Source organism: Porites lutea, chromosome 11, assembly GCF_958299795.1.
Source record: "Porites lutea chromosome 11, jaPorLute2.1, whole genome shotgun sequence".
Lineage (NCBI taxonomy): Eukaryota > Metazoa > Cnidaria > Anthozoa > Scleractinia > Poritidae > Porites > Porites lutea.
In genome coordinates this window covers 3,920,116-3,941,765 of record NC_133211.1, presented here as the reverse complement: position 1 = coordinate 3,941,765, position 21,650 = coordinate 3,920,116, and the positions used below count along the sequence as shown (strand labels likewise).

At 38.9% G+C, this 21,650-nt stretch overlaps 2 protein-coding genes across 5 annotated transcripts; both read right to left on the bottom strand.

The window, feature by feature from the left end:
* Positions 1 to 1,177: 1,177 nt before the first annotated feature.
* LOC140952542 (uncharacterized) lies at positions 1,178 to 17,119 on the bottom strand. Of its 4 annotated transcripts, XM_073401966.1 has the most exons (3): positions 16,975 to 17,119; positions 16,822 to 16,857; positions 1,178 to 4,742 (listed from the first exon to the last, which is right to left on the bottom strand). In XM_073401966.1, the coding sequence occupies exons 1-3, from the start codon at positions 17,004 to 17,006 to the stop codon at positions 1,412 to 1,414; spliced, it is 3,399 nt and encodes a 1,132-aa protein (XP_073258067.1). In that variant the 5' UTR covers positions 17,007 to 17,119; the 3' UTR covers positions 1,178 to 1,411. The 4 variants fall into 4 exon arrangements, 3 of the variants coding, with proteins under 3 accessions (XP_073258067.1, XP_073258069.1, XP_073258068.1); XM_073401968.1 differs by lacking the exons at positions 16,822 to 16,857; positions 16,975 to 17,119 and adding an exon at positions 11,625 to 11,751; XM_073401967.1 differs by lacking the exons at positions 16,822 to 16,857; positions 16,975 to 17,119 and adding an exon at positions 7,393 to 7,831.
* Positions 17,120 to 19,073: 1,954 nt separating this feature from the next.
* Positions 19,074 to 21,459, bottom strand: LOC140952268 (bolA-like protein 2). The gene is made up of 2 exons (XM_073401700.1): positions 21,366 to 21,459; positions 19,074 to 19,702 (listed from the first exon to the last, which is right to left on the bottom strand). The coding sequence occupies exons 1-2, from the start codon at positions 21,429 to 21,431 to the stop codon at positions 19,508 to 19,510; spliced, it is 261 nt and encodes an 86-aa protein (XP_073257801.1). The 5' UTR covers positions 21,432 to 21,459; the 3' UTR covers positions 19,074 to 19,507.
* Between the last annotated feature and the right edge of the window lie 191 nt (positions 21,460 to 21,650).

Here is a 21,650-nt window from a genome sequence, read left to right as displayed (position 1 = left end):
ATCCCGCATTTCACAAAAATCTCTCATCCTGCACTAATTTTTTTTCATCACTTTCCCAAATCCCGTTTTTCAGGTTCCAGTTGAAAATACGTAAGTTAAAAAAGGACTTTATGCTGCAAAAGCTTATAAATGTAAGATTTAGATTGGCCCTTTCGATTCTATTGCCAAAAGGAAGTAGCTTTTCATACCTTGCTAAGACGAAGCCGACGAAACGAAGAGGGGAAGAGGAGGATGTTTCCAAACAGTGGGGTTTGATTTCTGTCCGCTCGTCTGTAGAGTATTTGACAGTTGAGATAATTTTCTTTGATAGGAGACACTGTACGCTCACCTGGTTGTTTCTCATTAGCCGCTAGAACGTACGATTTCCCGAATTCCCAACAGACAGGCAGGAAAATCCAACATTCCCTGCCCAAATGCAGGTGAATCCCGCTTCCCGGGTCGCAGACAAATAACAAAACAGCAAAGAGAAAAGCGACTTAAGGTTTCCCGATATTTCAGACGGACAAGCCGTCCTTCTTCAGGGGATTTAATGAAGAATCCCGCAGTCAAATCGCGTTTCCTTTAGTCAAATCCCGGATCCCGAAAATGCCCTTCCAGATCCTGACTTCTTTTGTTAAATGATGCCTTCACACACGGTTTATCTAGCAAAACCCCAATTCATTTTTCATGTCTTAAAATATATGAAATCTCCAGCCTACACCATACTAGCCTGTATAGCCGGGCTTGAAAAAAATAAGGGCTCAGAAAAACATGTGCTCTGTTATTCTTGAGCTCACATGCGAGGGAACCATTTAAAAAAGTCATTTTTCAAAAATGGCGCCACTGAACCGTGCGATGCGTATTGGTAGTGGTAGCGGCCGCGATCAGTGTACATCGGGTTACAATTTAATTTTAATTATGATAAAGAAGTTGTCGCTAATCTTTTTGTCACCTTTCTTTTTTCTCTTCATGCAGAGCCGAAAACGATATCTGAGTATGTAAAAGAAATGGCGCTCCCGCTCTTAACACCTTAAGTGGCACCAAAGCAAAACAGAAATTGCTAATCTCCCAAAGGAGAAAACAAACATCCCCGCCCCTTTCATGTGGTATTCCCCCCTAACAAGGATGTGTTTGCCCGGTCACACCAGTTAGCATAACGAGAAACCCCCAACGCTGCAAAAGGCCAAACGTCTCACAGTTCTCAATTCCATAAATTTTAATAACAATTTTTTATAAACTCATCCTAGAAAAAAAAAGCTCAGTTTATTTCTCCTTAGCTTAAAACTCTGAAAACCAAGCCTAGAAGTCTTCATTAAGCAATGAGGTGTGAATGACTGGTCCCGCTTCGAAAATAAAACAAATTGTGCTCAAAATGTACAGGTGAAAATAGTCGAACAATCATTCAGCTGCAGTGACATGTTTGTGTGACTGTTTACATTATGGAACACTTTCCTCCCCTACCGCACATGCACTTCACAGTCTTCTCGTCCAGATCGTCGACGCTTCGCGAAAGTTCACGCCTTTGTTTCGCAATTGCAGGTTCTGCATTCAAGTCAACGTCCTCAAATTCCGCCTCTTCCAGGCTCATAGCATGTTCCTCTGGAGACGCGTCCGTCTGTTTTAGTGTTAACGGTTCTCGAGCGACTTTATTTTCAAACACCAGGGCAGAAATTTCTGGTTTAAATGAAGATTTCACGACATCGTCGTGAACACTGTCCCTAGACGCAACACTTTCGCTTGATTTTCTGGTGGCGTAAAAATCTTTTCCCAGCGATGACTCGATCACAAACTTCGGTTTATCGCTTTTTGATTTGGATTTTGCAGTCTTCGCAGCCTCCTTAGGTTTCTTCTCACCCTCAAACGGTGCTGTACCAAATTTGTCTTTTTTGATGTCTTTTTTGGGTTGCTCCTTCTCCGGCTCCTTAGGCAGTGGTTTTTTCTCCTCTTCTATCTCTACCTTTTCTAGATCGGCCAGAAATTCTTTCTCAGGCTCTTCTGAGTTAGGACTGACGATTTTTCGTTGTCGACTACGCGACAGTCTAGCTTGTTGGGCGTATTCGCCTAAAGTATTAATACCAGGTCCTTGGTTCTTTGTCTCTTTTTTGTCAGTTTTTTCTTCAATCTCACTTTCAACGGCTGTTTTAGATGGAATAGAAATTTTTAAGTCTGAAACTTTGGTTTCCACAGTTTTAGCATTCTCTTTCTTTTCCTCAGTTGTGCTTACACTCTCTTTAACGCCACTTTGTTCCACCTGCACGGAATCTTCTTTAGCAGTACTTACTCCTGTTTTGCCTAGTTTTGGCGGCGTTTGCACCTCGGTCGGCTGAAGAACTATTTCATCGATATTTATCTTTTCTTTAACATTTTCATTGTGGCCTTTCTCGGTAGTAATTTGTTTGTCTTCTAGTTTGTCTGGAGCATAGCTCTTCAAAACCTCACTGATCAAATCCTCGGCCTCTTTGGAATCCAACATTTTTAGTCCTTTCTCGCGTTGTAGCTCTTCCTGCTCCAAAATCTCTCTTTCTTGCCTTAAAAATTCATCGTCTTCTTCTACATCTGCGCCGCTTGTCACCTCCATCGGTTCGTCTAGCAGCAGTTGCTCCACTCTCTTAGCTTCAGAAAAGATGTACTTATCCAAGGGTGACTCCATAGCGTCCTTGCGTATTGGAGTACTAGGAGGAGTGCTCGGTTCAGCTGGGCTCGAACTCTCTCTCTCCATAGACGGCTGCCTACCTCCAAGGGTTGGTATCGATCGTTTTGGCTTGGAAGCAGCAGCTTCGTTTGCGTCAGGAACATTCGATCTGGGCGTTGTTGCCAGCTTGGGAATTTTGTTTTTAGACTCCGTAGGAGACGACGCCATGGGTATTCCTGTATGAGCAGGAATTTTGGTGCCTTGAAGTTGCTCTCCTGGCTTTGGTATCCCACTTGTTTTAGGTGCGGTTGGTAATGAGCTTGGTGTAGACTTGGTTGAGAGCTTAGGCTCTGGAATCTTGGGTCCCCCAGGAGGTGGGATTTTAGACTCGAAAGTCTTATTTGGAGTAGGGGAAGAAGGGCTTGGAATGTGAGACTGGGTCACAGATGGTCCATCCGTTTCCAACACTTTGGAACCTCCTAGGGTGGGTAGCTTCGAATCTGTAACTTTATTTAAAGGTTTCGTGGAAGGTGGAGGAATGCGCGACTGAGAAGGAGCGGAGTCGTCTTTTTTTAACGGCGTTGGTGACTTGGTGAATGATGGGATTCGACTGATGCCCATTGGGATACCTGTACCCTGCTGAGTGTGAGCAGCACTTGATGACTTACTTCTATTGGAGTCACTTACAGGGGAATGTATGTCCGTAGTCCCGTTCTGTGTCGATGGGATGCTAGTTTGACTATCCTTACGTGGTACTGAAGGAATTTTAGGCTTGACGTTAGCCCCTTTACCAAACGAAGGGATTTTACTAAATTGCTTGACTGATTCGTGTCCATTTTCAGGGACAGTAGGGTCCTTGTTTTCTTTAGCTGAATCAGGCCTACTTTGTTGTGGCGCAGAGGATGGAATCTTGCTGGCTGGTTTTTCTTTCTGTGAAGTGCTGTCTTTACGTCCTACAGAAGGAATCTGCGATTTCTTAACTGTTTCTTGCCCCTTATCAGCTTTACCCAGGGATGGGATCTTACTCTTGGGAGGGGTGCGCTCTTCAGCGCCATTTTGTTTCGCCAGGGAAGGAATACGAGATGGAATCTTTGACATTTCTGAACTGCTTCCAGAACGGGAACGAGTTTCTTCGATTGAACTTTTCGACGGTGATTTACTCAGTTTATTTGAAGGCAAACTTTTGTTACTTGATGACCGACTTATGTTGCTCACGGTATTTTCAGAAGTTACAACCGGGCTGTCAGTTCTAGATTGGCCTCTTGAACGGACAATATCACTTTTTTCTCGCCTTAAACCTGACGGTGCACGACGTCTTGTTAAGTCACTGGCTTCGCGTTGAAGACCAGCTGGTGACTTTGATCGGGGACTCAATAAACCCTTGTCTTGTTTAAGACTAGCGGAAGAGTTTGACCGCGCGGGTCTCGGAATTGAAGAAACGTTAGCGGGAGATTGCGCACGGCGAGGTTTGGCAACAATATCGCTCTTTTCGCGACGTAGATTGCCGTTTCGAACAGTGTCCTGCGAAGGTCGAGATGGGGCACCACCAAGCGCCCTCGATTCACTTGTCTTCCTGGGTGTAGAAAAACTGGCGCTTCTTCGTGGCCGAACTGGTTGTTTACTTTGAGCGTTTTCCTGTTTACTAGGGCCTTGATTTGAGGGCCTACCAACAGGTTTTACTATGCGCGCCTTACTCTGATCTTGCGCACTGTTCTTGACTTGTATAAACAATGGATACCTACTGGAGGGTTCGTCTGATTCCTGGCAATTATATGGGGCAAAATCAACGATATCACTAGGTTGATGGGTACTACAACTTCCGTTTGATACCGGTGATCGTGAGCAGTCAAGTGCAGTTTCTCCGTTACAAACCACACCGTTTAAGGGCTTGGCTTCAGTCTCGCTGTGCTTCCTTAGTTGGCTAAAGTCTCCAGACTTGCGCCTTAAATTGGGCCGTTTCCTGAGTCCTACATCACTTTGGCTCCTTTTGACCTTCTTTGGTTCTGAGGTTCTTTTGGGTGGGGCTGGTCTAAACTGGGGAACGATCTCTACTGGGGTGAGGCCAAAGCTTGGTCCAGCACCAAAGATAGCAGAAGCGTTGCGTCCTCTGCAAGATGATGGATCAGGGAGACTAGAAACGAAATAAGAACAATGAGACCAAAATGAACAGGGTTTAATCTTAACCCTTTAAGCTCCAATACCCACATACAAATTCTCCAAACTGGTCTTTATACCTTTCGTTAAGGAATAAGTTGAGAGAATTTGGTAGAAGATCAAAGCATTTTCTCTTAGGTGATCATTTTATTAACTCTCAACCATTTCTCTTGGTAACATATGGATATTGTTAGGAGAAAATTGATCTTGGTCACTATCGGGACTTAAAGGGTTAATCTTTTAATTTACGGATACACATTGTTCTTGCAATATCAGTAACCAACACTATATTTGCATTGAAATAAGCCTCTCAATGATACCTTCTCATGGTACGCTTGTTTTGTTTTTTGCTACAGTAAACATCAGAATCACTGAAGTCACCAAAGGAAAACCCATTCCAGTCTACTCAATATTGGTGTTTAGAAGATAAAGGTAGGAATTGTATGGCTTTCAGTGTCCTCGCTGCAGAGGTATTTTTTACCATGATTGTACGCTTGTGAACAACTCCCGCCGGGTCCGGCAGGACACTATAGCAGCATTGTTTTGCCAATTACTGTACGTCCCAGTTGTACTCACAGGGCAGTGGTTAACACAGCTGGCTATGATCGTAAATATCTAGCTGTAATGTGTCGATCACAGCATTACTAACAAGTAAGCAAAGAAACAAGCATTCCCTTTTTTCTTTTAATTTACTTAAAGCCAAAAACACAAAAGCACTATCTACGTTACAAGTTAGGTTTTGGAAAACAAAATGCTATTCTCGAGCTGTAGTACTGGAAGTAAAGTAATGAGAAAAGACAAATTTAAGGAGAAATGTTTGTTTATTTTATATCTTCAGCAGTATAGTATAGGCCTACTAAGTCACGCTGTACAGTGATGCAAAGTAATTTATGCAGTAATAACATAAGATACAAAATAAATCGCATGGTAAGAAAATTCACCAATGAAAACCTCTTTGAAAGTTCTTTCGCCGCACAGTCCGGCGCTTCTACTATTTGATTTCTTACAACTTGAAATGTGTTAACTTGATTTAATTATAGGTTTATGCATTGTTAGGAATGAAAAGGGTTCAAACGTAAAGCTCTAATTAGAACCCCCACAAGGCTCCTTTCGTTTATCTTAATTGATTTACGGAAGGCATTGAATAGAACGCACGTGGTTAAGTCCATCAATTAAACTTCGAATTGTACTAAGTCTAATGAACCACAACACAAACAATCAAAGATTACTCGAACAGAGACCTCTTTACTAACGAACAATGCAAAATGCAGTATGATACAATAATGAACCTTCTAAATGCTTTAAGAAACACAAATTCGTCATTTTCACACGCGACTGAAACTCTTTTTGTACATTTAAATAAGGCGTGTTATTCCAGTTAATTTAACAACAAAAAGTGAGACGTTAAAATGTTGTCAGTTTCACCTCAAAATGGCACGTGTCAGAAAACAGCAAAAAACTCAAACAATTTTCGTAGAAAAAGAAGTAGGCCCGGGAAATTATGCTCGAGAATTTCAAAACAAAGAAATTGCGTTATTAAATCTCAGTTAAAAAGAAAAGGTGTCAAATTCTTATGATGATATCAGACAGCAAAAATCATGCACTTTCAATGAACTCTTTTCAAGAACTCAAGTACTTCATAGTTAAGACAAACAAAGATAGCAAACAAGACCCAGAAAGGCATTGATTTAGAAATTATCGAAAACAAGCAAGACTTCCTTTTGTTTGAATATGTCAAAAGTTTCTAAAATTACTCTCATATATTTTAGCGCAAAAAATCGATTTACCTGCCGAAATAACTAATATTAATAATGGTCAGTAGCTTTCGAGAAGCAAATTTTTCAGTTTAATGCCGGCGCTACATTCTAGTTGATAACATTTGTTCTTGCTAAAATATTCGTTGACACAAGGTAAAAATGTAAATACACAATTCCCCCAACCACAAACTAACAATGTTTCGGTATCTCCGCAGTAAACAATTGCATGACTCAAGATAAAATGCTGAATATTGTGCTTACTTGTATCTGAGCCTTTCTTTTTTGGTGAAGAATCTGGAAAAATGCGCGCGCAGTATGTACAAATTTCGCGTTGGCAAAACGCTCTTTCGCTGCGTGAAACATTTTTTTTCTACGATCCTTTCAAAATTATGGCTTCGACGCATTACTCGACGGGCTACAAGTAAAACTCTCGTTTGTTCGTTAAACAGGGAGACATTTCCCCAGGCGACATTAAAAAACAAGTTTCAGACTTGGGCAATCTAATCTAGTAGTTTTCGTTAATTAGAGTGTTCTAGACCGTCGTCTACCGTACCGAGTTCAGAAAACAAACCTGATTTCGCCAAATCAAATTGAAGCCTTCACCTGTCAAAACAACGTAACATTTCCTCATTCATCTCAAGTACTGACTTTCCCGATGTAGATTTAACTGCCATATTATCTAATACTTATAAAAGAGAGAAAACCGATAAACGTGGAAATCGACCGATTTCATACGATATTATATCACTGACATGTAGTAGGGAAGAGAGTTACACCATTTTATTCTAAGATTGTACAATCGATTCTATGATTCGAGTCTTTTCCTCGCGCAATGAGGAAAGCGTTCAAAATATATACAATTTTACTTACGGTTCCGCAAGTTTTTCCCAGAAGGAAGCCATGTTCTATGAAACCGCGATGAAATTGCTACTGCGACAGTAGCTTCAATGAACGTGTCAGTGGCTTTGACCATCAAATTATCTTTTCACTTGGTCCACTTGAAGCAGCCATCGAATTGAATCAAAGTATGTCTCCAAATCATTCCCTTGGGCGCCAGCAAAGAAGAAGGCTTTGTAATTACGAGTTCTCCTCAATACGAGTCATCACGTCGCTTCCACAACAAACACGAAACCTCACATCCCGACGTTCAGTCACAACACAAAATGTCGGCCAAAACTTCTCGAAACCGCGCGAAATTATATATTTAAACGTACGGCAATTCGGTCATTCGCTGCGGTCTTGTCTCGCCTGGTAGATTTTTTTCTAAATATACGACTGACTGCGTCTACTTTAAAAAAGAAAGAGAACTTATTTACATTTTGAACAGGCTGGGATATATGCACACCCGGACCTATCAAAACCTAGCAACAAACAATGCCAATATATTTTGACCATTTGGGTGCGCCCGACCATAGCGTTGCATTATTAATCAAGCAGAAATATATCAAAGGAAAGAGAACCTACCACTGCGACTTGTTAAAATACTAATCTTTAAGTAATGCTGTTGGGAGTAACCACACTTTCCATCTGTTTTCTATAAAAGAAATTTGTTCAAATAGGCGGCTGCTTTTTTACGTCCAAACATTTCGTTCGCTAATATTTAAGGCTATTTATTCATTCGAAACACATTAGCTGATAAGAAGCGTGACTGGTATCAAGTGGATGTCGCTCAATTGCGCGGCGCATTTAGATTCACGTTTTAACCTGCTGTCCTGAAAATGTTTGCCAATTATTATATTTGCAAATATATATTTTAATCAAAAAATGGTATTTTGCGACCACATAGCTGCTAGTTTTGTCAAAAAAAGAGTTGTTCTTGATCAAGTCTTTCTAAGCATCCTATTTGCATGAAGTTACATGAAAACATTTAGTTACATCAATGTAAAGGGAGAGCAATTTCGACTCATAACGTCATGGCGTCATTACTTAAAGTTGAACTTCTCGACCCTTTCCAAGCTGACGCACAAGGAGAGAAACATTATTCTCACGCAAATAAGTGATACTCTTTCTACCGCAAGAGTGTCTAATGTGTACATCTTTAATCAAAACTCGCCGCTATTTCTATCCTAACACCCTTCTCAATAGGTCTGTTCGGGGCAAGAAATTATCTTTAACACAGCTCGGCAACCATATTTTGCCAGGCATCTCGTGCATCACATTATTTTGTTCGCTTACACGGAAATAGACTATCTTTGGCCACAAAAACACATGAACGCAAATGAGAAAACGTGCTAAACAAAAGAAAAGTGAGAAATACGTCACAGAAACGGCTGTATTACTCCTATGCTATCCTATTCAATACATCCACTACTTCGCGCACGAACTAGCACTTGAAATCTTTCGCGCACTTCCGCTAACCTACATTCCGACTCGATCGAAAAAACTTTGACTTAAAACCCGAGAACATTTGGGTCTTAGATATAATCCCTGCATATAGCTGCGCAAAACATATCGCTTCCTTCTTCATCAAATTAATCTCGACGCAAAGAAAACTTTAAACTTTGTACTCCAAGTTGCAAACTTTTAGACCCGATCAAACAAATCGGTTCGAAATAAACCGCCTACTTACCTTATCTGTTTAAAAGGAACAGGAACAAAACGCCGCGAGTTTGGAGCAACAAATTCACACGGATGAACGGTGTTTGGGTCAGGCCTTTGAAGCACGGTGGGTCAATCGAAAAATTTGTCTAAATGCACGCTGACAAAGACACAGTTATGCAAATGAGAAGTATTTTGCGACAAGTTTTCACTCTGTACGGAAAAACGTCACCCACCTAGTGAAAAAGAACCAATCACCAGCCAGTATTGACAAGTTTACATGACTTAACGAGGCTTTGTGTGTTTGTATATTGAAGGCGAGAACAGGAAATTGATTATTCTGTAGGTTCCGCAATATTATTCTTACAATTTCAGGCCCAATATCAAAACAAAATATATTACTCTTAGGTAGAAGACGGTATCACAGGTACTTTTTTGGTATACTTCGAAAAAACAAACACATGGACACATGTTTACAGGTGCCTGTGCCATTCTACGACCCTTCTCTATTTCTTTCGAAAGCAGAATAGCCGCCGCTCGCAGGATTTCACTTTCTGTGGACTCTCAATAAATTAAGCAAAGCAAGACGAACTGATATAACGGTCCTCAAACCCTTGATATTCTAAACAAACCATTTGACCTGTTTATATTGAAATCTGTCAAAAAACACACAAACAATAGGCCATGTGGGCTGAGGCTTTGTATTCTTGCTCGGCCCGACATTCGTCAGTTCTAAATATAGTCTCAGTTTCTTTTTTAGTTTTTAGTTGGAGGGCATACATTAATTGGACAGTTATATTTCTTTTCCATTGCGGTTTTGTCAGAAAACCGCAAACCGTGTTTTGTCAAATCCCGATAAACGGGATTTGATTTCTGGCCGAGTTTTACAAAACGTTGTTATTACTTTTTTTTACCTGATTTCGTAACAAAATGATCGTTTACTATGGCAACCCCGGATAACCCAAAGAATATCAGAGATCTACATAAAATGAATATTCAAAGCCTCAGAGAAGTAATAAGTTGTTTACCATTTACAAGTTTCCGGCAAGTCCGGTTGGAAAATAAATAAAGCAAGACTTTTCGGGTCTTTCCAGTAGAAAATTTCCGGGAGCAACGAAACTTCAGAAAATGAAGTCCTGTTTTCCCTGGTCGAAATGCTTCAAACAATAAACGGAATTTTGAAAAAAAAAAACTGCATGATCATACAACAACCCTCATGTAGATGCTCGACTGCTTCCAGTCCGCCTTTTCACTTAGATCCGTCGAGTTCTCAGACTGGGTTAGCGAGTAGGCACTAAAAACGCCTACAAAAACGTTTTTAGCGTTTTTTCTTTCCTTCTCGGGCTTACGCCCTCGTTTCTCGTGGCTAGCGCCTACTACAGTGACTTTGAAGAAAATAAGAGACTGATCGTCCCTTCAAAAGAATTTTCAGCCTGTACAAAATTAGCCTGCGTGCAGACGATAACTCTGACTAAACTCTGATTAGTTTAATTTCGTCTGCGCGCAGGCTAGTACAAAATTAGCCTGAGGGTACAGGGTACCGCCCCCTCGAGCCGAATAAACCGAACCGACATCTAGAAAGAGAAAAACCTTGTCCATTGTTTGATTGTATGTTATCTAAAGTATAGTATGCGAACGCAGTTGAGGCAAATTAAGAAACGTAGATATTTGGGACGTACATATTTCCTTTTTTCGGAGCTACATGAAACTGAGATTTGCGTCAGGAACTAAGGGAATCACGTGGGCAAAATACTCAGACGTGAAAAGCATACTCTACTATATTATCATGCAACCTGGTAATGCGTAAGAATTTATGATGCTGGATAATAAATTGAAAAGTTGTCGTATAAAGAGCGAGGAGAAACAGATGTTTTCGCAGGCTATATAAAAAATGAATTTGAAAAATCTTCTAATAGTGGTTAATTATCACCTTCTGTGATGCCGAGTGTGATGTCATTGCTATTTTATATATTTTTTTAAAAAAATATACGAATACATTTCGTCGGCCTTAATACCTAGTGGCCCGTAAAACGAATCTATGGGAGCAGTCTGGAGGTTTTTGACTCACATGAAATTCAAAACATGTCGTATAAAAGCACGATCTAAGGCAGACAGAAACATCACCAAATAATATGATCCCGTTGACTCTGTTAAAGTGTTACATCAAGTACCGAAAAAAAAGAATCGCTAGGGAGTCGGCTTTGTAGAACACATTAAAAAAACCTCTCAACGTCGGACTAAACGATGCGGCCGGTCGATCAGGATGATTGCTTACTGAACACCTCAATCGAAACAGAAACTACAGCCCAGCTACAGAAGCGGATCAATTTAGCCCCACTCTAGATAATGGTCATGACTGGAACTTCCCTATTAACCAGCAGTAAACAGTCTTATATGATAAGATCTGAATGAAAATTATTGAGTTGAATATTTGAATACATCAAGTAGTTGGTATCTTGTAGACTAAATCACGAAGTGATTTCCTCAGACAGGCAGCTTGAATATTATATACATAGACAAAGATTAATTTAGGTAAATAGACAATACCAAAGTAATAAACTGACCTTCGTTCTCTCTCTCCGAATGACGCCAGCATCACGGCAAGAAAAATATAACTGCTGACCAAAATTTCAACCCTCACGAGTTCAATTTTCTTGAAATTTGTACCTCTGGATAAGATAAGTGTGTTGTTGCAAATCTCAGCGCGTAATAACTATACGATTAGACATAACACACAAAGGTCGGTCCACAATCAAGATTATAGAAAGATTTGATCCGACGTTTTGAAAGCCGATGCCCCTATCATGTCAATCATCGTATTACGGGGTTTATATTTATCACCTGGACATCGGAGATTAGACAAAAGTATTTCTAATTTTATGAGATCTTTAATTTGCACAATAAAAAGGGAAGTCAATTTCTGTGACGTTTTCGGGATATTAGACTTTTGAAACTTTCATGACTTGGACCATTTTTTCGGCCGTACAAGGGGGTATCTGTTCTTCTAAACAAAAAAAAAAACTGCGATACATTCGACTACTAAACCGAATTTCCTAACGTGTCCATCTAAAGGTGAGTGGTGCAAAAAAAACTTATCAAAAAACATAATTAAGTGAAGTAATCTTAAAAGGCTTAACCCTTCCAATCTGTTCGAGGAGGCTTCATTACTACGAGTCCTTGATAAACGTATCTCGAACGTCATGACGATCGTATCTTTTATTTTCACTGGAAAATTTTTCCTTCTCTCTCTTTTTACTCCCACACCCCTAGTAAGCCAGTATAGGGCCTACATCTCAAACGTACTTGCGCAATTTGAATTTATTGGTGTCGCTTTAGCATTTTAGCCTCGCACCAACTGAGGTTATCCAGGATGAAAATAAAACTCGCGCAAAGCACACTGGTTGAGAGGGACCCTTTAATGCAGACTCGAAATAAGGCAATGCACTTCTTTTGGTGACACAGTGTCAAGTTTGCCATTGTTTTGTGTTTTGTGATTCTGTTTTGAGTTTTGTGATTCTCAGCTGGGTTTTGCGATTCTCTTTTGGGATGTTTTGGGTTTTCTGTTTTTTTTTCCTATCGGCCACCGTATTCAACTATTTCTTCTCTCAGGGAGGAGCTAGTCAGAAATTGTCCGAAGGGACTAGAATGAAATAGGAATTGCAAGAATCAACGGAATTTGAGATTAGTACTAAAGCTCTCTTGTACCAATTCTAATCAAATCCTTGTGTTTCAGATTAAGCCTATTTGTTTAATTTTTCTTACAGCATTTGTCACTGATAAAGGGGCAAAAGCTCTGTAGTTGAAGGTCAAAATGGTTAGGTGTGCAATATAAATTATGTGAGGCTTTCAATGATATTACCCAGCTTGCCGCGTATAATTAAGAGCCCATGAAAATTGACGGCCATGGTACCCGTTCATTTGCAGTTGTAGTAGTTCCATTTCCATGTCACACGTGCAGCAAAAATAAATGAAAACTGAATTAGTCAAGTAATCATCTGCTATCTGTGACGGGACACTTAAAGGCCATATTAAAGTTCTTTACGTCGGAGGGCCGCATTAGGGACTTAAAGATGCCACGACGGCAATAGCCTGCGAAAACATCCGTTTCTCCTCGCTCTCATCGCCGTCTTCAGCGGCGAAGAGCGAGGAGAAACGGATGTTTTCGCAGGCTACGACGGCGACGACAACGAGAACGTCAAAACGGCAATAGGTTGAATAGGCAAAACAACAGCTCTGCACGTGCATCACGCGTTTTTGTGTATTTCTTTGCCGTCACTGCACGACTACGACGGGAAAATGCCTAATTTCACGTTTTATGGAGGACGTAACAAGCGACGGCTAAATTTTCTTTCTCTTTCTGAACTTAAATACGGTTCTTAGGAATTCGGCTCAAAAAGAGTTCGCTTATATACACCGTATGGACTATTTTTTCTTAAGCACTACGATCTACAACTTATTCCGTATCTATTTGAATAGTCAGATCGCTTTATAAATTTCTCAATGACATTAGAATTCCTTTAGAATGAGTGAATCCTAACATTTTCTTGGTGTTGTTCCTTGGACCATGTTCGGGAAATAGGGCAGGGGTACTTAGTTATTTGGAGTAAGGTACCCCTAGACAGGCTTTGGTTTTTGACCTATCTGTCCTCCTTGAAACGGGTATTCCTTTTTGCATTCCAAAACAGGGTAAATATGGTCAATTTTTGGTAAATAAACCGTTAGAACCTTTATTTGCCCTTTGTCGTAATCGGGGTATATATGGGGTAAGTGGCAGGGTTCAAGGATTCAAACAACCTCGTTCTCGGTTCTTTTCCCCTAAAAAAAATTCCCACCCCTTCCATTTCTTCAAGGAAAAGCCTTCAAACTCTTGGGGCAGGTACCCCTTCCTGATCCTTCCCCCGAAAATGAAGCGGAAACGATATCGTTTGAAAAGATAACAAATAACAACACATATCCAACTACTGAAGTATTGTCAAACTACAGTTTCGCTATACCAATAAACTGCATGACAGTATCATCTGCGTGTTCGCCTGCAGCGAGTGTAGTAATCGTATGATCATATACCCGGCTTCTACAGTGCTTCTATAAATTTTATGTTGCAGAAGCATGTTTCGATAAAATACTACAGTAGAACTTATGTTTTTGACTGTGGAAAAGAATTAGAGGATTGCGTTTACAAAATACAGCGGAGTTGGTAGATGAAGTTGTCCATTCAAGCTTCGCCCTCGTTTCATTGTGTGTGCTTCATCTCTTTATGGAGTGGAATGCGAGAATGGCCCATGCTGGCAGACCCGTTTCTCCATATGTCTTAAGCATAGCTGTTAATTTATTTATTTTAAACCAATGAAAAACAACAGACCCACGTTTTCCTGGTAGTAAATGGCAAAAATTGGGTCACGGTTTGGGGGTCAACGTGATCAGTATCATGCTTTAGATCGATACTCTCGCTATACTCTATAGCTGGTCATTCTTCTACTCTGTGTTTGAGCTTTAATAGATTATCCATTCTTATCGTGTTATTTAACGATACAACTATGACGTGCAAATAAGACACTGCAAAGCCTGAGGTGACTTTTCTAGCAGGATTCAATTAATATTCACCGTCCATGGATTCTCTCTTTAAAATGACGTACAGTAATCACGCAATAATTTTTTTTCAGTTTTAAAGTTTTCCTTGCGATAACTATTTTTTATCAAAGTTTCTTTGTAGATTATAATCGTAACCATCTTCACTTATCTATATTTTGTGAAAAAATATCACCGAATATAACCGAAAATGCGTTTTATTTGCCGGGGGCAACGTTTTTTTGTTTACATCTATATTTTTTAAAAAATCCAGTCTGTATACTGAAGTATTTAGTACCGTGTGGAAGCACACCAGTTAATGGCGAACGTGAGTCGAATGTAATTGAAAATGTTCGCGTTCGCGTGAAAAAGAAACGCCATTAAATCATTATTTATATCCACTTGCCCCTTTATTTTCATTCCGCTGCTTAGCAACTGAAAGTTCTAGTAGATAACATTTTACTGCACCAGGGATTAATCCACGGTATCACAGTGAGAACTTTGACAACCGAAAATCTTTAGAGTTGCTTCGATGTAAGTCGAGTTTACTGACATAAAATTGACAATCTACGATCACAAAATCTCCCTTACTACAATATTTTTTAGTAACAACGGCTCGACTTGTCGGAAAATTGTAGTTCATAAATTGATAAATGGTTCTTGATGTCATACCATAAAACAGGAACGAAAATTCGTTGACTCTTTTTCGTAGAAACACTTCACTTGGTGGTACATGTCTTCCAGTATTTTTTCATCGATCTCGTAAAAACACCTTTTTGTGAACGCTGTTGGAAAGTTTTCCAAACAATGCAGCCATGCCGTGCAGTAATAGAACTGAAAATAACTGCCTACGACTGAAGTATGGACGAGAGATTTATGATACATCATCTTTTATCGAAAAAAAAAATTGAATTTCAAAGAGTCCATACAGTTCGATTCAAACCGTACAAGTATATTTTAAAAAGGGCTAGATATATAGCAACACATGTCCCGAAAACTGAACAGACGTTTTAGCATCGGCAAACACAGAAAAATGCACGGTACATTCCCTTACTTACTCAATACATGTTCTTAAAATGCTCGCCACTATTTTTATTGTATTCATTTGTATCAAATGCTACGACAAAATTCCTAGTATAACTGGACCACGCAAGCTGTGCCAGTGTTGTTTACTGCTGAACTCTAAAAGGGATAGTACGGAACAGTGTTATTGTGCCTGGGGGTAGCAGGTTTATAGCAAACGTTGATCGTGCAAACACTTTAGGTTCACAGTGAAAGATTAAAGAAATGACCAAAGAGAGTTCATAATTTCAATTAAAAATAAACAAGGATCAAAAAAGAGGTGATCGATTGATGTTTCCGGGAGAACGAAAATCTGTCAAAATTATGCAAGTTTATTGTGTTGAAGAGAATCGAAAATGTCTCAAACGTCCGAGCAAATGTAATAGATACATTAACTTTTAATTTTATACAACATTTAATTTTGTAACGTCAAATTCATATACCTTTATCTTGTTCGATTCGCTACCGTTAGCCAAAAATTGTCGTTTAAGGCTTTTCAATTTGTGGAGCAGCAAAGTTCAGTGATCTTGTACTAACTTGGTGCGATTAAAATCAAATAATATTTTTCAATATTTATGGAAAAACAATTTTTACTATTTATCGGCAAAACCTTCCTCTTAATATCTCGACCACCGAATCATAGCTACAAATCAAGCCATTAACAACACTAACAGCAAAGATAGGCCTAGGAAAAAAAGCAACACGGTTATATTTTTCAAGGTATTGCAATATTGAGGTTTATGAAGTTCATTGTATTCATGAGGCACATTAAAGCAAAGTGAATTCGGCATTAATGATCTGAGAAAGTTTCTGTTAAAAGCTTTTCTAGAGTGCTACTTTGACACACGGGTTTTGTTGAAAAGAGATCTTATCCTAAAGCTACTTTTTTTACGAAATGATTTATCCAAAAGTATATAGGCGACAAGAAGATAAATTTCTACGGCAATATTCACCAGCGTAGCTCTAAACGGATGTTTTAAACACCTGTCATACAACACTGCGAATGTAGTGATCCATCGTGGCCTTATAAGAATCTACGAAACCTACGCCCACGAATATTGAAAACGTAGAGTTTTGTCCACATTTTATCTAATATAGTTGTAATACAACTGCCTCAAACTGAGCGGTACTTACCGACTGTCCGAGGGTCCGCGCGGCAAGTCCAAAATTCTGGAAATGCAAAAGATTACGCGTTTTAAATGAAATGAGCGGCCTCAAACAATGAGACACTCCCAACTACCAATGGTAATTTTGCTCTCGAATCAAGCCAATAAAGGCAATGTTTACCTCTGGCGTTCTCTAAGACGCAAAGCCTCCATAGTATTCTAGCAGATTCGAGAAAGACTCGCTCCATTCTGAAACTCTCCTTTAGAAAATCCTTCATTGTTACGATCCCTAAAGATCAACGATTTTGTGGCCATGTTGACCACGCGAGGCGAAAACAAAAATTAAATAATGAACAATTTTCAGACGAACTAAAATATAAAGCGCGACAGGTGAAAAGCTGGCCAGTCCCCGCAAAATTTATGCCAAATTCTGTTAGCATCTTCTTCATTTGCAACACTCTTTAATCTGATTGGCTAAATGGCTGATGTTTTATTGTATTCAGATACAACAACTTATGACTATGTCTGCGTGAGTTCCTATATGGTTTTTTAAGCTTGGCTTCATTTCTAAGTTTAAATATACAGTGATAAAGAATAACAAATAGTAAAAATAGTTTTTTCTTTCGCTATGATATATGTCTCATTAAAAAAAAAAACCCGTCGACAAAAAATACTGAACAATTCTCGAAAGGTATGGTTATACATTTACGCTTTTCAGTAATGCTGAGATGGAAGAATTTGGTTTCACATCAGTCAATTTCGGAGCTAAAAACCAATCGATTATCTTAATTTGGTAAATATGAGTTTACTTCCTATTTTGAAAACAAAATTGAATTTTGGACTAAAAACAACAGAAAAAAAAGCCTTTTTTACACCAATAAAGATCCTTAGCCTGTAAGAAAGAAGGAACGGAGCAGTGGACGGAACAGTAGTGATGACAAAGGCTGCGTTAAGTTGTTTTTGCGAAAGTGTTATTCATCTTGTGGCTTACAACTAATAAACTTTAGTGTCCATCACCATCACCAAGAATCGCAGATGGAATCCACTAGAAACGCCAGCATGCACGCCAAACAGAAAATCGTAACTGACATTCGGCTGCTTTGGTCTCTTTTTTAGATGACAGGTTCATTGAGCGTTGCTCAAACTATCACCAAAGTCATCAAATAAGTCAAGTCGATTAGGGAAAATCACGGGAAGAAAACATCTTAAGGATACTACATTTTGCAGCAAATAAATGTGCGTCGAAACGATACAACTGGATCGGTTTAGCCGCGGAATTCCCAAGTATGAATTAAAATTTACTGGGATTAACATTTGGCTTGATTTTCGCTTAAATATCGATGGCACGCAAAAACTTCCGCATATTAAATTGCTCGTCAAGTTTGTTCCTTTATATCTTTCTTAACTGACGTTCTGTTGGCTTTTCATACAATCCTGACCGGCCAAGCAAATAGTGTTTTTGTAGCAGGCTTCTTCAATTTTGTCTATCAGAGAAAAAACTAGTGGCTAAGAAATGACCTAAAAATAGAATACCTGGGAAAGGACTGCAATAGCCAAGCGGAAGTCAAAGTAAATTTTCGTAACATTTTGCCAAATTTTTCTTCATTTTGTTGGTCAATACTGAATGAATAGTTTTATCGGTCAAGTCAAATGTTGACAAGTTAAGGGATGAGCCAGCCAGCACTGGTCGCAGTAAAAAAAGACATATTGTAAGGATGTAGCCAAGTATAAAAAGCTACTAAAGCAATTTCTTAACCTGTGATCAGGCGTTCTTCTTTAGCACGAAAGTCGAATTATTTAACAAAAACTCTCTATTTATTACAACAATACAATGAGAAACATCAAGCACACCGTGAACTGTGGGTAACCGCTTGATGGTGTGGGGGTGAGTAGAGTGGGAAAAGAGAACTTGCTGAGGGAACTTGAAATTCAGTCCCTGTAGCAGTGATACCTGTATTAGGAGGCTACAATTGTAGCTTGCTAGTGTCCACTGTATTAAGTAGCTGCAGTCTCAGACAAAAATAGTTGGGACACTTCCACTTAACACTGAAGTTTTTACTTCTGGCCCGTCTCCTCATCCACCTAATGTTGTTTATTGCACTTAACTAACCAAATCGTTTACACCAACACTGGGAGAGTAAGATGACAGTAGTGTCCCAGCAATTATGACTGAGACTGTAGGCTGCTAGTGTCCATTAAATACAGGCTTATTTTACAGAAAATGTGGCAAAAATTTGGGGATTTACCGAGAATTGTGTCTTCTCAATAGAGGATGTCTGCTTAATCTGAGATTCCTTTATTAGTTCTTTAACTTCACTTGTATTTTTAGCACAGCATTTTACGTCAGGAAACTTTACTACAGTTGCAGTGACTTTTATGAACCTGAATGCTGAAATTTTTGATCTGATATATTTTGTCTATTTTGTGTTCTAAATCCTTCAAATACAAGACATCAAGGTCAGTTTAAAATAAAATCAACAATTTGTATATTAGCAGTTGTAATGAAAGAAAGAACTTGAAATATGTTCCTCACCAAAAAAATATCAACTTTAATTTACTTGTTGTATATCATAATGACTACGAGCCAAACAAAGCAGCAAGCACATTGAGTTCCAGTAACTAGCTTTCCTCTTGTAACAGATCCAAACTGCATTTTGTATTGTTGCCTATTTCCAACTGGCAATGATGACAACTTCAATAATGGTGACTTTACATTATGATGCCTTCTGTTTTTCCCATTGTGCAGGTTTCATTGTTTTTATAGTAAGTGCATGAATGTCTTTTAACTCCTCTGCTAAGCAATCATTCACCATTCTGTGCTGTGCAAGAAGTGGCTTTCCTTCAAATTTGTCAGATACAATGACTACAGAGAACTTTCCACCACAGCCATCTGAGAGATCAGCCACTTCCTGATGACAGAGAAAAATGAAATAAGGTTTTCAACAAACCACTCAGTAAAACCTAAAGACCTGAAAATGGGATTTTTGATCTTTTAATGATGATTGTTCATTCCTTTTTGATTTCTTATATTTTGAATGTGCTTGTGGATCGTGCCAAGCTTCCATTTTCAAAGGAAAACGTGCTCTAATATATGAAGATAAACCCGCCCACAAAAACATTGTGACATAAACCATCTATGGGGGTTGCCTGTTGCCCGTAAAGGATTCTCGTGACCATGCATGTCAGAAATGCCTTTTGCTTCGGCTTTTAGCCTTCAAAACCTGGCTTATTTTCCTGAAATCTACCTTTGCATTTGTATTAAACTGAAGTAAGCCCACAATGAACTTTGTTCTCCCCCCCAATGGACTAAAGACTAGTTTCAGCTGGTCACCCATCCAATTCCTAACCCCATCTGTCAGGGCTTAACTAAAATGGCACTATTTGCAGCAGGATTCCTGTTACTGAGGAGAGAGGACGGCTCTTCACCAGTCTATCTGTTCAGCTCTGTAAATTTTGGCAAAACTGACTATATCTGAGATTATAAAATGAATTACGATGGCATATAAGAATAACCTTAAATCACAGCAATATATTTTTTTTCTTAACAGAAAACAAGTATCAGAGAAATCCAGTTATGTTTAAGTTCTAAATTACAAAGTGCTGGAACATCAGGTCATTTTAAGTCGCAAAATGAGAATTTTATAAAAATCCAGACGTAACTAATCGGTGACATCAATGACATCAATAAAACCAATGAGTAATCAGTAGGTAAGCAGTGGGTAATCAGTTGATCAGTCATTGATTATATCCAATATTCATTGAGTAATCAATGAATAATCGATACGCCACATAATTTTCAGTCATCGATTAGTCATTGATTAATTATCAGTATAATCTCATGGGTATGCAAACCATACAAAATCGAAAATAAAGAAACAAAGACTTCTCTGACATAAATCTCACAATACAGCTTTATTTATTCATGATCTTTTACCTGGTAGGCACTCTGAGGTGGCTGCGTTTCTCAACAAAGACACAGACTCTAATAGCCCAGAGAGTAAGACAGATGACTCGACCTTCTGAACATCTTATTTTTGACATTTCAGTTACTGTCCAATATATAAATTTGATTTGCCATTCTGTTTTCATCATGGCCCATACATTGGTTTTTTACATGTGAGTTCAATTCCTATTTGGCTTTAATTATCATCAAGAACCATGAACATTAAAATTTTTATCCCCGGAAATAAGTTTAAAAAAAAAATTGCTAGAAATTGTATGAGTTGTGTAATCAATGACAAATCGATGGAAAATCATTAGATAATCGATGAGTACCATCAGGTACTCATCGATGACATCAACGAGCATCCGATAAGCCACAAAAATTTTGGCCATTGACTAGTCATCGATTACCCATAGATTATAGCAAATAATCAATGAATAATCAGTGGATTACCCAATGATTACTCATCGATTACTCATTGTTGCCATTCATCATCGACTAGTTACGTCTCGAAAAATATTATTCAACTAATTCGACACACTGGGAAATCTCGATCTTTCTTAAATTAGCTTATCAGCGATTATGAAAGGACATACGTACTACAAACTATGCAACACGTTTTCTCTTACCAAATGAATGGGGTTGAACTCTTTTTGGAGCTTTTCTTGAAGATATTCACTCGTATATTGGCTCATTGTCAAATTACTATAATCACGTTTTGATTTTCCTTCGGTAGAAAAAACGGCTAGTACTTGGTCTAAACTGCACTATTGTGTCCCAAACTTTTTCTTTCCTGTCTTGTCTTGGGAGACCAATCTGAGCAAACAGAAATACATAAGGGACGAGCTTGTTTTATTTGCACTATTGCCAAAAAAAATTGAATTGTGTCGCATTTGACGTTTGAAAATCACAAG

What these genes read in the sequence shown, in the direction of transcription:
- LOC140952542 (XM_073401966.1), bottom strand. Translation starts at nt 17,006, where the DNA reads ATGGAGGCTTTGCGTCTTAGAGAACGCCAGAG. An exon ending in CGTCTTAGAGAACGCCAGAG is followed by an intron (nt 16,858 to 16,974) that starts GTAAACATTGCC and finishes TTGCATTTCCAG; the next exon opens with AATTTTGGACTTGCCGCGCG. An exon ending in CGCGGACCCTCGGACAGTCG is followed by an intron (nt 4,743 to 16,821) that starts GTAAGTACCGCT and finishes TTTCGTTTCTAG; the next exon opens with TCTCCCTGATCCATCATCTT.
- LOC140952268 (XM_073401700.1), bottom strand. Translation starts at nt 21,431, where the DNA reads ATGAGCCAATATACGAGTGAATATCTTCAAGAAAAGCTCCAAAAAGAG. An exon ending in AGTTCAACCCCATTCATTTG is followed by an intron (nt 19,703 to 21,365) that starts GTAAGAGAAAAC and finishes CTCTGTCATCAG; the next exon opens with GAAGTGGCTGATCTCTCAGA.